The sequence below is a fragment of the Trichechus manatus genome, unplaced genomic scaffold, assembly GCF_000243295.1.
Source record: "Trichechus manatus latirostris isolate Lorelei unplaced genomic scaffold, TriManLat1.0 scaffold00205, whole genome shotgun sequence".
NCBI classification, from domain to species: domain Eukaryota; kingdom Metazoa; phylum Chordata; class Mammalia; order Sirenia; family Trichechidae; genus Trichechus; species Trichechus manatus.
Window position 1 is genome coordinate 657,624 of NW_004444141.1, and position 19,773 is coordinate 677,396.

At 42.7% G+C, this 19,773-nt stretch overlaps 1 protein-coding gene across 1 annotated transcript in view; it reads right to left on the minus strand.

Annotated features, from left to right (window-relative positions):
* Positions 1-17,385, minus strand: part of SLC25A15 (solute carrier family 25 member 15) — a 29,024-nt gene extending 11,639 nt beyond the window's left edge. Inside the window, exons 1-2 of the mRNA XM_004388071.1 lie at positions 17,267-17,385; positions 7,295-7,553 (exon numbers count right to left, since the gene is read on the minus strand). Coding sequence (XP_004388128.1) covers positions 7,295-7,553; positions 17,267-17,321 — 314 coding nt within the window. The 5' untranslated portion in view covers positions 17,322-17,385. The remainder of the gene's footprint in view (positions 1-7,294; positions 7,554-17,266) is intronic.
* Between the last annotated feature and the right edge of the window lie 2,388 nt (positions 17,386-19,773).

Genomic DNA, 19,773 nt, shown 5'->3' on the forward strand with positions numbered 1-19,773 from the left:
GATGGGTCCAGCAAGCCACCAAAACAAAGAACCAGGAAACCTCCTGGAGGAAGAGAAGGTCTTGGAATTACTGGAGGCAGAATTCCAAATATAGAGAGCTCTTCAAGAGATCAAAAAGGAGATCAAGAAAAACGCAAGCCAAGGAACACACAGACAAAGCAACAGAGGAATTTAGGAAGGCTATGGAAGAGCAAAATGACAAATTTAACAGGCTATTAGAATCCACAGAGAGACAGCAATCAGAAATCCAAAAGATTAACAATAAAATTTCAGAATTAGACAACTCAACAGAAAGTCATAGGAGCAAAATAGAGGCAATGGAAGCTAGAATTAGTGAGAATGAAGACAAAGCAATTGACACCAATTCATTTGAGGAAAAATCAGATAAAAGAATTTGAAAAAATGAAAAAATCCTAAGAATTATGTGGGACTCTCTCGAGAGGAATAACGTATGAGTGATTGGAGTAGCGGAAGAGAGGGAGATAACAGAAAATACAGAGAGAATTGTTGAAAATTTGCTGGCAGAAAACTTTCCTGATATTGTGAAAGACGAGAAGACATCCAAGAAGCTCACTGAACTCTGCACAGGGTAGATCCCAAAAGAAAGTCACCAAGACATATTATAATCACACTTGACAAAACCAAAGATAGAGAATTTTAACAGTGACTAGGGATAAACGAACAGTCACCTAAAAGGAGAGTCAATAAGACTAAGCTCAGACTACTCAGCAGAAACCATGCAGGCAAGAAGGCAATGGGATGACATATATAAAGCCTTGAAGGAAAAAAATTGCCAGTCAAGAAGTATATATCCAGCAAAACTGTCTCTCAGATATGAAGGTGAAATTAGGGCATTTTCAGATAAACAGAAGTTAAGGGAATTTGTAAAAAAACAAACTAAAATTACAAGGAATACTAAAGAGAGTCCTCCAGTTAAAGAATCAATAATGTCAGATAACAACCCAAGATTAGAACACAGGGCAGAACAACCAAATATCAAACCAGATAGGGAAGTCACAAGAAGAAGTCAAAGTTAAAACTGTAAACAGGGAAACAGACATGTCAATATGTAAAAGATGACAACATTAAAACAAAAAAGAGGCAATAAATGGTGCAGTCATAGAATTTTCATATGTAGAGGAAGTTAAGGCAATATCAAGAAATAAAAGATTGGTTTACACTTAGAAAAACAAAGGTAAAGTTTAAGGTAATCACAAAGGAAACTAACAATCCTACACATCAAAATAAAAAGGAGAAAAATATAAAGACTCAGCAAATACAAAGTCAACAACAATGAACAAGATGAAATGAAAATACATAAAAATGACTCAGCACAGAAAATTAAGTGGAACAATGAAACTCTCAACGCCACACACACACACACACAAAATACATCAACATGACAGCACTGAACTCATACCTATCAATAATTACACTAAATGTAAACGAACTAAATGCACCAATAAAGACACAGAGAGTCGCAGGATAAAAAAACACAATCCATCTATATGCTGCCTGCAAGCGACACACCTTAGATTCAAACACACAAACAAACTAAAACTCAAAGGATGGAAAAAATATATCAAGCAAACAACACTCAAAAAAGAACAGGAGGGGCAATATTAATCTCTGACAAAATAGACCTTAAAGTAAAATCTACCACAAAGGATAAAAAAGGATACTATATAATAATTAAAGGGTCAATACATCAGGAGGACATAACCATAATAAATATTTATGCACCCACCAACAGGGCTCCAAAATAAATAAAACAACTTGACTAGCACTGAAAAGACAAATAGACAGCTCCACAGTAGTAGTAGGAGACTTCAACACAACACTTTCAGTGAATGACAGAACAGCTAGAAAGAAGCTCAATAAAGAAATGCAGATCAAAACTACAATGAGATACTATCTCACCCCAACAAGGATGGCACTAATCCAAAAAACAGAAAATAATAAATGTTGGAGAGGTTGTGGAGAGACTGCAACACTTATGTACTGCTGGTGAGAATGTAAAATGGTACAACCCCTTTGGAAATCGATTTGGTGCTTCCTTAAAAAGCTAGAAATAGAAGTACCATAGGATCCAGCAATCCCACTCCTTGGAATGTATCCGAGAGAAATAAGAGCCGTAACACGAACAGATATATGCACACTCATGTTCATTGCAGCACTATTCACAATAGCAAAAAGATGGAAATAACCTAGGTGCCTATCAACAGACAAATGGATAAACAAATTATGGTACATACACACAATGAAATACTACACAACGATAAAAGAACAATGAAGAATCCGTGAAATGTCTCACAACGTGGATGAAGCTGGAAGGCATTATGCTGAGTGAAATTAGTCAGTTGCAAAAGGACAAATGTTATATGAGACCACTATTATGAGAACTCAAGAAAAGGTTTAAACACAGAAGAAAACATTCTTTGATGGTTATGAGGGTGAGGAGGGAGGGAGAGGGAAATTCACTAACCCTAGATTCACTACAGGGTAGATAAGAATCATCTTGGGTGAAGGGAAGGATAACATACAATACAGGAGGGGTCAGCACAACTGGACTAAACTAAAAGCTAAGAAGTTTCCTGAATACAACCAAACACTTTGAGGGACAGAGTAGCTGGGGCTGGGGTCTGAGGACCATGGTTTCAGGGGACATCTAGGTCAACTGGCATAACAAGTTTATTAACAAAATGTTCTGCATCCCACTTTGGTGAGGGGTGTCTGGGGTCTCAAAAGCTTGCGAGCGGCCATCTGAGATACATCAATTGGCCCCAACCCACTTGGAGCAAGGAGAATGAAGAACAGCAAAGACACAAGGAAAATATTAGCCCAAGAGACAAAAGGGCCACATAAACCAAAGACTCCATCAGCCTGAGACCAGAACTAGATGGTGCCTGGCTACCAGCAATGACTGCCCTGACAGGGAACACAATAGAGAGCTCCTGACTAAGCAGGAGAAAAGTGTGGAACAGAACTCAAACTTACATAAAAAGACCAGGCTTAACGGTCTGACTGAGACTAGAGGAACCCCTGAGGCCATGGCCCCCAGAACACTGTTAATCCAGAACTAAAACCATTCCCAAAGATCACTCTTCAGGCAAAGATTAGACTGGACTATAAAACATAAAATAACACTCATGAAGAGTGTGCTTCTTACTTCAAGCAGATACACGAGACCAAATGGGTGGCTCCTCTCCAGAGGCAGGATGAGAAGGCAGGAAGGGACAGGAGCTAGTTGGATGGACACCGGAAACCTGGAGTGGAAAGGAGAAGTGTGCTGTCACATTGTAGGGACTGCAGCTAGTGTCACATGACAATATGTGTATAAACATTTTGTATGAGAAATTAACTTGAGCTGTGAACTTTCACCTAAAGTACAATAAAGAAAAGAAAAGAAAAACAAACCCTATGGAACACAGTTCTACTCTGACACATATAGGGTCGCCATGAGCTACAAGTCGACTCGAGAGCAACTAGTTTTTTAACCTCTACATGTTGGAGGGCCCGAGGGTTCCATGTACAGCCTCTTCTTTAGCTCTGTCTCCCTGGGCAATTTCATCCAGTCCCAGGACACTAAAAACAAGTGTCGCCCATCATGGTAGAAGCTCTGTCTATCCAGAGAACAGTTCTGTACAAAGGGATTTACTCATCATGTGGGGCCTATAATTGCAATAGGGTTTCCAACTCCTACCAAAACAACCAATGGGGCTGCCCTTTGCCACCATGAAGCTGATATAACCATTTTAAATGATTTAAAAATAAATCAGTGCTCATAGGAATGATAGCTAAATATCCCAGTGGTTTCCAAATCCATTTCAGTCTCTATAATAAATACCCAAGGGATGACCCAGCACAAACCAAGGTCTGATGTCTGGGGCAGCCCAGCTAAAGAAATGGTGGGTTAGCTGGCATCTTCTCAGATGCCTCAGACCCTTTCTAAAATCCCACGTTTCTCATCAAACCTATTTGGTGTATTTTGATGATGACATGGAACTCAAAACTTGGGTCACAAGTTGATCTATGGTTTGAGCTGCACACAACTGCCCACAGAGAGGCAGCACCGTGGCCAGTGTTTGAAGTGCATACTCCTTGAGAACAAAAACATAGGGTGGTTCAATCTCGGTGTGGGTCAGGAGCGCTTTCGTTTCGTGTAATGAGTATGCGTTCTCCTAATTTATGTGATGAACCTCTATTCACAGATGACATGATCCTATACACAGAAAATCTCAAACAGTCCGCAAGAAAACTTCTAGAGCCAATAGAGGAATTTAGCACAGTTGTAGGGTGCAAGGTCAACAATCAAAAAGCAGTTGGGTTTCTGTACACCAGGGACATTAGAGAAGCTATTCCATTTACAATAGCATCTAAGATAATAAAATATCTAGGAATAAGTCTAACCAGGAATGTGAAAGACTTACACAATGAAAATTATAAAACACTGCTGAAAGAGATTAAAAAAGACTTAAATGAAAAGATGTTCCATGTTCATGGATTGGAAGACAATATTGTTAAGAAGTCAATATCGAAAGGGATCTGTAGATTCAATGCAAACCCAAAGGGATCTGTAGATTCTATGCAATTCTGATTAAAATCCCAACGGCCTTCTTTACGGAAATGGAAAAACCAATCCTCAACTTTACATGGAATGACAAGAGGCCCCAAGTTACTGAAGCAATGTTGAAAGAAAACAACGAAGTAGGAGGACTCGCACTTCCTGATTTTAAAACATATTATACAGCTACAATAATCAAAACAGCCAAGTACTGGTATAATAATAGACATACAGACCAACAGAATAGAATTCAAAGTCCAGAAATTAACCCACACATCTACGGTCAACTGATTTTTGACAACGGTGCTAAGTCTATTCGATGGAGAAAGAACAGTCTTTTTAACAAATGGTGGTGGGAAAATTGGATTTCCACATGCAGAAAAATTAAACAGAATCCATGCCTCACACCATAGACAAAAATAAATTCAAAGTGGATTAAAGACCTAAAGGTGAAAATTAAAATCATAATAGTTTTAGAAGAAAATGCAGGGGCAACACTGTCAGGCCTAGCTTTTAGCAATGGATTATCCAATATAATTTTTCAGAAAGCACAAACAACAAAAGACAAAATAAATAAATGAGACTTCATAAAATTAAAAACTTCTGTTCATCAAAAGACTTTACCAAAAAAGTGAAAAGACTACCTATCGACTGGAAGAGATCTTTGGAAACCATATATCTGACAAGACTCTAACAACCAAAATATATACACATAACTTTGACAACTCAACAACAAAAAGTCAACCCAGTCATAAAATGGGCAAAGGACCTCAATAGACATTTCACCAAAGAGGACATTCAAACGGCCAACAAACATATGAAAAGATGTTCAAAATCATTAGTCATCAGAGAGATGCAAATCAAAACCACAATGAGATACCATTTCCCTCCCACTAGGATGGCTAAGATTTAAAAAAAAAAACACGTTAACAGTGGTGGAATGATGTGGAAAAGTTTAGTAATAATGGTTGCACATCTTAAAGAATGTAATCAATGTCACTGAATTATGCACATAGAAATTGTTGAATTGGTGCATGTTTTGTTGTGTATATTTTGAACACAACTTAAAAAAATAACAACTAAACAAAACAGAAAATAACAAATGTTGGCAAGAATGTGGGGAAACTGGAACCCTGATCCACTGCTGGTGGGAATGTAAAATGGTATAGTTGTTGTGGAAAACAGTGTGGCTGTTCCTCAGAAAACTAAAAATAGAACTACCATAAGACCCAGCAATTCAACTCTCAGGTATATACCCAAAAGACTTGAAAGCACAGACTTAAACAGAGACTTGTATGCACACCAATGTTCACTGCAGCACTATTCACAATAGCCAAAAGGTGGAAACAACCTAAATGCCTATCAACAGATAAGTGGATAAACAAAATGTAGTATGTACATACAATGGAATACTAATCAGCCTGTAGGAGAAATGAAGTCCTGATACATGCTACAATATGGATGGAGCTTGAAGACACTATGCTGAGTGAAATAAGTCAATCACAAAAAGAATAAATATAATATTACCTCATTAATATAAAATGACAAGAAAAGGCAAATGTATAGAGACCAAAGTATACTAGTCGTTACCAACCAGGGTAGGAGGGAGGGGGAAAGGAGGAGTTATTGCTTATGGAGTACTGAGTTTGTTTACGGTGAAGGAAAAATCGCATTGATTAAGGGAAGGGTTGCACAGCTGATTAACTGCTGTCAATAAATTGTACACCTATAAAAAGCTGAACTGGCAAAAGTTGTGTGATATGTTTACAACAAGGACAAAAAAAAAAGAGTAGCTGCTAGGTTGTTTATGTACAACCAAACTCTTCATGGGATTTGGTTGCTAGGTTTAGAAGTTTAGGGTCATGTTTCATGGGACATCCCGGTTAACTGGCCTAATATCATGTTTAGTGCTTCTGTTGTACCTCCTAGTTCAAAGCATAGTGCCTGGGGTCTTAAAAACTTGCAAGTGGCCACCCAAGGTTCAGCAGTTGGTCTCTCTGGAACAACAGAGGAGGAAGGAGAGTCAGGAATAGCAGAAGGAAATGGAATACGTGGCTAATTGCCTCCATGAAAAACTGCCCTCTTTGCCATAAGACCAGAGGAACTGGATGGTGCCCAGCACCCAATACTGAACATTGCAACTAAAGATTCCTACAGAAGAATTCTGATCAAAAGGGAAGAAAGGCAGAACAGAATTTCAAATTCTTATGGAAGCCAGACTTTTAGGAGCTATTGAGGCCAGATGAACCCCTGAAACCACTGCCCTGAGACAATCTTTAAATCTTAAACCTTAAACCAAGAATATTCCCTCAAGTCTTAAAACCACAGTTTAGCTTAACTATTAAAAAATGTCTGCCTGGAACACTGTACTCTTTTAAGGTCTATCTATATGTGGTCAGTTGACAACAACAACTTGAACAGTTAGATAGGAACCTCAGGGGGCAGTGAGTTTATGTCAATGGGTGAGAAACAACCCAGGAAAGGAGGGTGAGAATGGCTGCACAACTCGAAGAACGTAATGAATGTCACTGAATTGTACATGTAGAAACCGTTGAATTGGTGTATGTTCTGCTGTGTATATTCTCAGCAGCAACAATAAAAATAAAATAGATGATGAAGAAAAAAGTTTATATGATGACAATGTATGACTTTATAATCACAGAAAACTTGATTATACAGCAGTGGGGTTTTTTGTAAACAAACAAAACCGTGTCAGTGTCCTCTGCTCACCTCAGCTTTGCCTGCTTGTCCAATCCAATCACTTTCCTCACCACCTGCTGGCAGAAGCCGTAGCACATGAAGAGGACAGAGTTCTCCGCGATGTTGGCAATCAGTGCTGGGCTGGTGCCCTTGTAGAAGCCCCGGAAGCCCACCTGGGAGTAGGTCTTCAGACAGCAGTCAGTGAAGCCCCGGTACAGGGCGGGGAATGTCTGCATCTTCACCTTCATTGTGTCAAAGGGCTGCCCGGTCAGAACACATGCGGTGCCCCCTGCAAACCAGAACAGCACGTCATGGCCTGCACCTCCCAGGACAGCACGTCACAGCCTGCAACCCCTCAGGAGAGCATGTCATGGCCTGCACGCCCCCAGGACAGCACGTCACGGACTACACCCCCTACACCCCCTACAGGACAGCATGTCACGGCCTGCAACCCCCCAGGAAAGCATATCACGGCCTGCGCCCCCCCAGGACAGCATGTCACAGCCTGCGCCCCCCCAGGACAGAATGTCACAGCCTGCACCCCCCCCCAGGAGAGCATGTCACAGCCTGCACCCACCCACAAGAACATGTCACAGCCTGCTCCACCCCCCAGGAGAGCATATCACAGCCTGCACCCCCCGCAAGACAGCATGTCATGGCCTGCACCCCCGCAGGACAGCATGTCATGGCCTACGCTCCCCCAGAACAGCATGTCACAGCCTGCACCTCCCCCAGGACAGCATGTCATGGCCTGCACCCCCCCAGGACAGCATGTCATGGCCTACACTCCCCCAGAACAGCATGTCACAGCCTGTACCCCACCCAAGACAGCAAGTCACAGCCTGCACCCCCTCAGGGCAGCAGGTCACAGCTCATGCCACCCCAGGACAGCATGTCACAGCCTGCACCCCCCCCCAGGACAACAGGTAACAGCCCATGTCACCCCCGAAGTATCCCAGGACAGCATGACAGTCTATGTCACCCCCAATGTAGCCCAGAACAGCATGTCAGTCCGTGCCATCCTAAGGTAGCCCAGGTTAACATGACAGTCTGTGTCACCTCCAAGGTAGCTAAGGACAGCATGTCACAGTCCGTGCTACCCTAAGGTAGCCCAGGACAGCATGTCGGTCTGTGCCACCCTAAGGTAGCCCAGGCTAGCATGACAGTCTATGTCACCCCCAAGGTAGCTCAGGATAGCATGTCACAGTCCGTGCCACCCCAAGGTAGCTCAGGACAGAATTCTTCTCAGGTATGTGTGAAGCTTGGCTTTAGAGCACAGCCGCAATTGTCCATGAAGGAGGGATAAGCAGTCCACTCCAGAGCTTACCTTTGCTTCGGTTCCTTTTGGCCTCTTTTCCCTCTGAATCCTCTAGCAGAGTTCAGTAAGCAAATTACACAGGTCCCTGATGTGCCAGGCACCCAGCTTTAGCCCTGCAGGAGCCCACACTCAGAAGGGGAGATGGACGTGTGGTCAACAGTCAAAGTCACAGGACGCCTGCTGAGCCAATGTGCATGCTTAGGACCATCGGCAGTGGTGGAGAGCCTGGGTCTCTGACTAGCTGGGAGGTCCTGGACCAGTGACAGAACTCCTTAGCCTCATGTGCACCACTTCACACATGTGATGTGAGGAGTAAGATGACACCAGGCTTTCACATAGTGCCTGCTAGACAATAAGTGGTTAATAAATGGCAGTCACTCTGTGTGTGTATGAGAGAGAGAGGGAAGAGCTATTTAAAGGAAAGGAAGTCTAGGAAGAGTTAATCTCTCCAGTTCACTTAAGCAAAGCACTGAAAGTACTGACAACTCTCAGAAAATAACAGTGAACACACAACAGGTGAAGAAAAGCAAGGAGTCTGGCTAATTAATCCCTGAAGAGCTAAATATTTGACCCTATGGAAAAACCTCTTTAATTTGGACTCTACCAATTAATGATTTATCTTTAGCTAGGGAATGGACTGCAATTTCCTTTTGATTATGAATGAATCCTATATTCGTATGTTTTTATACAAGAAGAGTGTTTAAATACAGGTAGTCCCTGACTCTGTCATAGGCAGGTTCTGATGTAAGTCAAACGCCTCATTTTTTAGTTTTCATTATTACTGCCTTTTTTAAAAATCAGTATCTTTATAAACCATAACACTGACCATCTGTGAGTGAACATCTGAGAATGATAACATCAGCAGTTTAGGCACTGCAACACTGTATGTAGTACATACTACTAATTACAAGACGCACCAAAAAAACAAAAAAACAGAAGGTGAAGGGCGGTTCGTCGTAAATCAAATACATCGTAAGTCAGGGACTACCTGTACAGCAAAATCTGAACGACATTCCCTTCTGTAAATATTCTGAACTTAAGAACAGCATGAACTCTAACAACTCCAGGGAGTCCCTGGGTGGTGCAAACGTTTAATGCACTTGACTGCTAATCGAGAGGTTGGAGGTTCGAGTCCACCCAGAGATAATTCGGAAAAAAGGCCAGGTGATCTAACTAGGAAAAAGCAGCTACTGAAAGCCCTATGCAGCACAGTTCTACTCTGACACACCGGAGGTCACTGTGCGTCAGCATCGACTCCAGGGCCACTGGTTAATATCCACTGTCCCTGGCCTGGGGCCAGCACCTCAGGGACTGCCACTAGGTAACAACACTGTCCCCCTGGGCCTGAGAGCAAAGGTATCTCGGACTTCTCCAGCTTCTATCAGGAAACATAATAATCATTTAATGAGACTATTAAACCTCCATCAAAACTGAAGAGATGACTATCCTCTTGCAAAAAATGAGAATATAAATATTTTAAAAAATGTAACTTTGTAACTTTGGCTTTATACATAATTATTACAACTAAGTCGTGGAAAGCAGAGACGGGGTGCTGTTCAGAACAACTCTCAATTACACATTGGAAGACAAAGAGAAAGTTCTAAAGAGCCTGGAACCTGTCTGTTGTCTCCTTTCAACCAATGAAGAGTGTGGCCTCTGTGATTCTATCATGACTGCTCGCTTCTGGGAGAGTAATGATATACTTCACCTGTCTTGTCCAACTATCCCCACTCTGAATTAGAGAAATATCACTTACTAAAACTTTAATTAACTGAGAGTTATTCTCTCCCAGGTACTGCTGGGCTAGAATAAAATAGGACCCTAATTATACCAAAATAATTTAATTATTCCAGAAGAAGAGGAAAACATCAGAATTTTTAAGGTGGGCACACAATTCAGATAACCTAGACAGGGCAGTGTTTCGTTCTGTTGCACAAAGGGTTGCTATGAGTCGGAACCAACTCGATGGCACCTAACAACAGATGTGGATGAACTGACTAAAACATTTCATTCAAAGCATTCCTATTTTAACTAGCTGGAGGTTTTCAGTTCCTTTACTCCATCACCCTGGAGGGTGCTCACATCAGAGGTCACTACTCTATGTACTTGCCGAATATCTGTAACAGTTACATTTCCAACACTGGGAAGACGGGTGGCTTCTCTCCTTTCGTCCGTGGAGGTTACCCCACTGCCCATACCATTTACCACACGGCACTGTGACAGCTCCACCTCACATGGGCACTGACTATGCTGAAACCAGCACCACCCACTGCACCAAAAGCTAGCAGGTTCCCAAAGACCCAGAGTCAGCAAGGCAATGAATCCTACAGGAATTAACTGTCCCCACTTGTTTAGATGGCATACTCGGGATCATCTCATTCTTCTTAAGAGACGTGACACCACATTTGAATTCTTTACTGGCATCACAAGGTCATGCGTTTTACTCTATAGGAGGGACACCTGTACCATTTTTCACCAGCATTTTAACGAGGTTGGGTTTTTGGATTTGCAGTCCTCAACACGGTAAGAGTCAGCAAATTACAAGGTGTTGCGGACTCTCTCAGGGCAGGGACTGTGTCTGTGGTGAAGGGACAGTCCACACGAGGGCAGAGAGCTCACAACAGAGACAGACACACAGCCACAAGGGTCCACCCACCAGGGGTGAGAACCCAGCACCTCTGGAGGCACTTCATAAATGCTCAGCCGAACAGGGCAAACAAGCATACGAGTTTTTAAACATTTCAGTCAAAAAAGGCTTTTGAAATTTGGAAATGGACAGTGGCGATGGTTACAAAATGTGGTAAGCATAATTAATGTCACTGAATTGTGCACGGAAAAATGGCTGAAATGGCAGGTGTTTTGTTATAGTTCGGCACAATAAAATTTTTTTTTTTTTGGTTTTTAACTTTGGCATTTGAGGAAATAAACAATTATCTAAAATACCACATCCCCCAGCTATACCAGTTAAACAAGGCATACTGCAATAAAGTACCATCATCACTACTTGCTATGGAATCGATTCCAACTCATCGTGACTCCATGTGTGTCGGAGTAGAACTATACTTCATAGGGTTTTCAATGGTTGATTTTTCAGAAGCAGATCACCAGGCCTTTTTTCCAAGGCACCTCTGGGGGAATCTGACTAACCTTTTGGTTAGCAGCCAAGCTCCTTAACCGTTTGCACCACCCAGGGACTCCAAATGAAAGTAGTGACCACATTATTTTATAGCTGTTAAACTACTAAATTTAAAGTACTACTACTACTTGCTGTTGTTGTTGTTAGATGCCATCAGGTCGATTTCAACTCATAGCAACCCCACATGACAGAGCAGAACTGGTTTCCCTTTAAGGCTGTTTAACTTTTGAGATCCACGCAGCCTCATTTCATCAATTATCCAATTACCTATCTTCTTCGGATCCTCCCTCCTCCAGCTGCCTAGGGCTCCAGATCCTTCCAGAGCACCCACCTGAGCTGTCTCCTACAGCAACTGCAGACAGAGAGGACAACTTCCCAGAAGGTTCCATTAGAGGAGCTAAGCTGTTAGTGGGAAAAGCTTTGTTTAAAAGAAAAAGGAGAGACACAAAGAAGAATCCACTTATGCTACACCCACATTACCCTGACCACAACTGGCTCTGCTCTTAGAAAGGAATCACTTCCATGGGGTCGGAGGGGGGGCCTGTGTCCATAAAGCATTAGGGGTTTTCTGCTCAGTCTCTATGTGCATGTTGCTGTTGTTAGGTGCCATCCAGTTAGTTCTGACTCATAGCGACCCTACGTACAACAGAACAAAACACTGCCCGGTCCTGTGCTATCCTGACGGTCGTTGTTATGCTTGAGAACATTGTTATAGCTACTGTGTCAATCCATCTCATTGAGGGTCTCCCTCTTTTTCAGCAACCCTCTGCTTTACCAAGCATGATGTCTTCTCCAGGGACTGGTCTCTCCTGATAACATGTCCAAAATGTGTGAGACAAAGTGTCGCCATCCTTGCCTCCAAGGAGTATTCTGGCTGTACTTCTTCCAAGACAGATTTATTTGTTCTTTTGGCTGTCCATGGTATATGCAATATTCTTTGCCAACACCATAATTCAAAGGCATCAATTCTTCTTTGGTCTTTCTTATTCATTGTCCAGCTTTCACATGCATATGAGGAAACTGAGAACACCATGGCTTGGGTCAGGCGCACCTTAGTCCTTAAAGTGACATCTTTGCTTTTCAACAGTTTAAAGAGGTCTTTTGCAACAGATTTGCCCAATGCAATACATCATTTTATTTCCTGACTGTTGCTTCCATGGGTGTTGATTGTGGATCCAAATAAAATGAAATCCTTGACAACTTCAATCTTTTCTTCATTTATCATGATGTTGCTTATTGGTCCAGTTGTGAGGATTTTTGTTTTATGTTGAGGTGTAATCCATACTGAAGGCTGTAGTCTTTGATCTTCATCTGTAAGTCCTTCAAGTCCTCTTCACTTTCAGCAAGGTTGTGTCATCTGCAAATCACAGGTTATTGATGAGTCTTCTCCAATCCTGATGTCACATTCTTCTTTGTATAGTCCACCTTCTCAGATTATTTGCTCAGCATACAGACTGAATAAGTATGATGAAAGGATACAACCCTGATCCACACCTTTCCTGATTTTAAACCATGCAGTATCCCCTTGCTCTGTTCGAACGACTGCTTCTTGATCTATGTACAGGTACCACATGAGCACAATTAAGTGTTCTGGAATTCCCATTCTTAGCTATGTTATCCATAATTTGTTATGATGCACACAGCTGAATGCCTTTGCATAGTCAACAAAACACAGGTAAACATCTTCTTGGTACTCTCTCCTTTCAGCCAAGATCTATCTGATATCAGTAATGATAGCCCTTGTTCCACGTCCTCTTCTGAATCCGGCTTGAATTTCTGGCAGTTCCCTGTTGATGTACTGCTGCAATTACTTTTGAACGACCTTCAGCAAAACTTTACTTGCATGTGATATTAATGGTACTGTTCAATAATTTCCACATTCTGTTGGATCACCTTTCTTTGGAATGGGCACAAATAGGGATCTCTTACAGTCAGCTGGCCAGGTAGCTGTCTTCCAAATTTCTTGGCATAGACAAGTGAGCACCTTTAGCACCGCATCCATTTGTTGAAACATCTCAATTGGTATTCCATCAATTCCTGGAGGCTTGTTTTCTGCCAATGCCTTCAGTGAAGCTTGGATTTCTTCCTTCAATATCATCATATCTTGATCATATGCTACCTCCCGAAATGGTTGTCAACCAATTCTTTTTGCTACAGTGACTCTGTATTCCTTCCATCTGCTTTTGATGCTTCCTGAGTCATTCAATATTTTGCCCATAGAATCCTTTAAAATTGCAACTCGAGGCTTGATTCAGCTTGAGAAATGCCAAGCGTGTTCTTCCCTTTTGGTTTTTGAATGCCAGGTCTTTCAACATTTAATCATAATATTTTACTTTGTCTTCTTGAGCTGCCCTTTGAAATCTTTTGTTCAGTTCTTTTACTTCATCATTTCTTGCATTCGCTTTAGCTACTCTATGTTCAAAAGCAAGTTTCAGAGTCTCTTCTGACATCCATTTTGGTCTTTTCTTTCTTTCCTGTCTTTTTAATGACCTCTTCCTTTCTTCCTGTATGATGTCCTTGATGTCATTTCACAACTCATCTGATCTTTGGTCATTAGTGTTCAATGCAAATCTATTCTTGAGATGGTCTCCAAATTCAAGTGGAATATAGTCAAGGCCATATTTTGGCTCTTGTGGACTTGTTTTAATTTTCTTCAGCTTCTACTTAATCTGCATATGTGCAATTAATGGTCTGTTCTGCAATCGGCCCCAGGCCTTGTTCTGACAGATGCTATTGAGCTTCTCCATCTTCTCTTTCCACAGATGTAGTTGATTTGATTCCTGTGTTTTCCATCCAGTGAGGTCCACACGTATAGCTGCCATTTATGCTGTTGAAAATAGGTATTTGCAATGAAGAAGTTGTTGGTCTTGCAAAATTCTATCATGAGATTCCCAATGTCATTTCTATCACCAAGGCCATGTTTTCCAACTACTGTTCCTTCTTCGTTTCCAACTTTCACATTCCAATCACCAATAATTATCAATGCATCTTGATTGTATGTGATCAACTTCAGACTGCAGAAGTTGGTAAAAATCTTCAATTTCTTCATCTTTGATGTTAGTGGGTGGTGTGTAAATTTGAATAATAGTTGTATTAACTGGTCTTCCTTGTAAGCATATGGATATCATCCTATCACCGACAGTGTTGTTTTTCAGGATAGATCTTGAAATGTTCTTTTTGACGATGAGTGCAACACCATTCCTCTTCAATTTGTCATTCCCAGCAGAGTAGGCCTGTAATTGTCTGATTCAAAATGGCCAATACCAGTCCATGTTAGCTCACTTAATGCCCAGAATATCGATGTTTATGCGTTCCATTTCATTTCTGATGCTTTCCAATTTTCCTAGATTCATACTTTGAACATTTCACATTCTGATTGTTAATGGATAATTGCAACTGTTTCTTCTCATTTTGAGTTGTGCACCATAGTAGCAAATGAAGGTCCCGAAAGCTTCACTCCATCCAAGTAATTAAGGTTGACTCTATTTTGAGGAGGCAGCTCTTCCTTAGTTGTATTTCGAGTACCTTTTCACCTGAGGGGCTCATCTTCCAGCACTATAGCTGACAATGTTCCGCTGCTATTCATAAGGTTTTCACTGGCAAATTTTTTCAGAAGCAGTCTGCAGGTCCTTTTTCCTAGTCTGTCTTAGGGTTGCTATGAGTCAGAATCAACTCGACTATAGTGGGTTCCATGCACGTAATGATCTCTAAAGCAACCTCTAAGCTCTATCACCTGAAGACTCTGTGACCCCTCCAGAATGGGACTGTTGCTTCTCATCCGCCACCTCATGGTCAGAACAAAGGTCCTTATGGGTCACTAACGGGCACCACATATACCCAGCCCCCATATCAGCCTCATCAACCCCAGCTCACAGACCCACTGCAAAGGGAGTTCCTGGTGTTGTCTGAAGTCAGACAACCTGAGGCAGATCAACATTAGTGAAGAGTTGTCCATGGGTTGCCAGAGTAGGGAGAATACCTATGCCAGAGTTATCAGGAAAATATAAGTGGTGGTATGGAACACAGTTCTACTTGACATACATGGGGACGCCATAAGGCAGAATCGATTAGATGGCAGCAGGTTTTTTTCTGGTTTACGTATAAGGGCCTGATACACGTTAATGTTCAATACTGTACAAGCACATCTACCAGCAAATGTCTTACATACTGGACTCCCGATAATCCTGTTGCAATTTAATCTTTAAAAACATACTATAAATTGCAAATGTGGCCCCTAAATGCCTATACACACACAAGTGCCTTTTTAGGAAAAGTAAGCCTTTTAATTCTATCAAAGTAGATCCCAGCTCTTTGATAGGACACATAATCCCCAAAACTGAGAATCTCTGAGTGCTTTGATGCTCTCCTACTACAGAGACAAAAACTGAGCCCAGCGTTCATGTGATGGTAAAGGATGCCTGAGGAAGACGACTGTTCTCACAGCATCCTCCACCAAGGGTGCATGGGGTCTAGGGGACTGTAGCTTGCTTCCACAGCAGGACGAGGGGCCAACCCAGAGCCACTGGGTACGCTAAGAGCCTCTCGGGCTGGCACCCAGGGAGGCCCTCTGCCTTTTGTGCCCCTGCTCCTCAGGCTGGGACACACCGTGGTCTCTAACTTGGAAACCACCTGTTGCCCACTGCTGCTTATCAGTGTTTGTAATATGCTGTCTCCCGCCTCCCTCGCTATCTTACCTTGGGTGACCTTTGGTTCATGGAAAAATACTCTGCTCTCTGTTCAACAACGATTTAAGAACTACGTGGGATGAGAGAAGGAGGGGCTCTGACAGCATTGGATCAGCTGGCCTGGGAAGTCCCACGAAAACTCTCCCCAGTTCTTTAGGGCCCAGCAAATCCTCTGACCTCTCCTCTTCTTCCAGGCCTTTAAGACAATGTGTAATATCAGTCCTATTTTCCAAAGACATTTCTAAAGGGCACCCTCCTTTCTTTAGACCCTGGGTAGTACAAATGGTTAACGTGCTCAGCTGCTAATCAAAAGGTTGGAGGGTTGAGTCCACACATACGTGCTTTGGAAGAAAGTCCTAGCAATCTACTTCTGAAAAAATCAGCCATTGAAAACCCAATGGAGCACAGTCCTACTGATACACGTGGGGTCATCAGGAGTCAAGAGTCGACTCGACAGCAACTGGTTAGTTAATAACAGTATTTCCCCAAAGGGAGGACACAGTGTTATTCTGCACTACAGGGCTATGAAGACAGCCACACCTGGGTTGGGGTCCATTACCTGCATATCCCAGCCATGTGACAATGGGCAAGTGACTTCATCTCTGAGATGTCTTCCATCTGTAAACTGGGGGTAATCCTACTCCCCACAACCCTAACTCATGAAATTTTAATATAATGGTCCCTACACCACCTTCTGCCATACTGTGAACACAATACCACACTTCCATTAAAGGGCTGCATTTTGTGCTTAAAGCATATTGTTTCATGAGTGAAAAAGATAATATTTTCACACTGCGTTCACTTGCCCTTGCTTTTAGGAAGTGCTCGAGGGACAGAGAGGGCTTGTTCTTCTCTGGGATTACCTGCAGCCCCCGCTGTGAGGTCGATGGCAGCTTGGATGGCAGGATTGGACTTCATGTTTGCACATTGGTCTGTTAGTCTCTGTGGAAGGCAATCTCTGGCGTTTATGACAGGCTCCTCATATCCCTGGGAGGGGGCAAGAATTCACATTAGTCAGGCCTTGGTGGCCTCCCATTCTCCAAGCCTCCTACTACGTCCCTGGCTCCCGAACCCTGGGAGCAGGGAACTCAGCTCTCCATCGCTCCAAAGGAAGAGGGCTCCAGGGGTCAGGGCAGCACAGAGCTCAACTTCCCTTCTCCCCACTCACCACCTCCTTCAAAAACCTTCCCTAAATGCCAGAGCCACAGGCAGGACTGGAACCACTCTTTCTGAAAACATGGAAACGAATGCCAAATAAGCAAGCCAACCACAGACAGCCCAAGCCACATCAAACTAGTTTTTCAGAGGCCTGTGCTGGAATATCCATCCACTGGTATGGTTTTTAAGCTATGTCAGTGATTTACCTATGATTACAAGACATGATGTATATTCCTGATAAAAGGCTTCCAGTCTCATTCCCAAACCACCTCCCAGAGGGAGTCACTGGAATGGAGATGAGCACCATGGTCCCTTCTAACCAAATGTTATAATACACATCAGCAGAAAATAATTCTAGCCACCAAGCAGTTTAACCACTTGAAGCATTTTGCCAATGACAACTCCAAGAATCCTCCTTACTTTACAGAAAAGGTTTTAAGGCCATCAACAACAACAAAAGCACAGTACTTAATAAAGTAACAAAGTCAGAAAACACTGATTTTATGTTATTGATAGGCCTGGAGAGGCAGTACCATTCAGGGCTTTGAACCAGTCACTCCCAGTTCAATCACGGCCAAGGAAGCAACACGAGAACAGACCCAAATTTTTAAAATTTGGGTGAACCAGAACCATACCGGAATGGGAAAAATTACAGGTGGAAGCCCTGGTAGAAACTTAATCTACGTTTTAGAAAACAAGAGCAGAGTACGCATTGCATAGCAACCAAATCCCTCACCCAGTGGATACTGCAGAGTCGGAAACAGTGGTGCCCAGCTCAAAGATGGCGGCCAACCACACTGCTTTAAACGTGTGCCACTCTCCTCAGTCCTGGCAATAATTCAGTCTCATGCATCAGGTTCCTGAAAAGGCTCACTATGCCTCTTCCAAGTCTCCCATTCCAAGGCTTCAACCTGTAGTTCTTCCTGTTCCGGTCATGGTTCCGGATCATCCAAATTTTAAAAATTTGGGTCTGTTCTGGTTTCACTTTGTTGGCCATGACTGAACCAATTGGAGGCCCTGGTACTAATTACTAAATTGATCAGGTGGTGGTGGCCATCTGGTATTTACTTAGAAAAGGATATCAGAATCCTAATCCAACCCCCTCCTTTTCCAGATGGAAAACTGAGGGCCAGAGGGCAAGGTCTCTTCCTAGGTCACACAATTGGTCCGTGACAGAGAAGATTTAACACTTGTCTTTCAGGTCTACTTCTACTAAAATAAAACAAAAAAAACACTGCTACCAAGTAGATTTCAACTCATAGCAACCCTATAGGACAGAATAGAACTGCCCCATAGGGTTTCCAAGGAGCTGCTGGCAGATTGTATGGTCAACCTTTTGGTTAGCAGCCAAGCTCTTAGCCACTGCGCCACCAGGGCTCCCCTATTTCTACTAACCAGTAGTCAATTCCAAAGATTATTCCAACCTGGCCCAAAACAAAACATCCAATCCTGCATTTTTAGAGGAAAACCGAGGCCACTGGGGAGGTAACTCACAGACAGGGCACATGGAAAAACCTCAATGCCTTCATTCCTTTTGGTTTTGAAACTTATTTCTCAGAAGGAAAGGCATACAGGCACATCAGATTGTACTATATCATCAGTGTGAACGGAAGCCCTTTAGGAAAGCAAAACTTAAATACATAAAACTCAACAAACAGTTATTTGTAGAATTATTAGGATAGAAAACAGTGACGGGTACTAACAGATTAACCCAGAAGGTGCTGGCAATTATCAAATTATGTGTAGCCAAGGCTTGGAGAAGACTCGAGTCCAGGAGGCAAGCCTGATCAGCAGCAAGATTTAAAATTTATTTAGATACTCTCTGCACCACTGGAATAGGAAAACGTTATCTTCAAGCATCCTTTTCCCTCTTTTTCAAACTATACCAGGGTCCAACTTCAGGAGAGACAGAAACAACGGCGCCAACCATACACGTCTCTCCTTCCCTGGGGAAAATTAATTTCTCGGGTAGGAGAATCAGATGAGACCACATTTCCCACCTGGGGACACGAACTACTTCAAGAAGATTCTACCTCAGGCAATCTGGTGCTGTAGGAGGCCGCCCGCCCACCCGACGAGTTAGGAGAGCTGAACCCGAGAGGCGCTGGGATGCCTCGGTTTCCCCGTCCGCACAATGAACAGGTTTAGCTGGGTGACTTCCAACTTTCTCTCCCCAGCTCAAAGCGTTCACTGCTCAGCCCCGCGAGCTCCA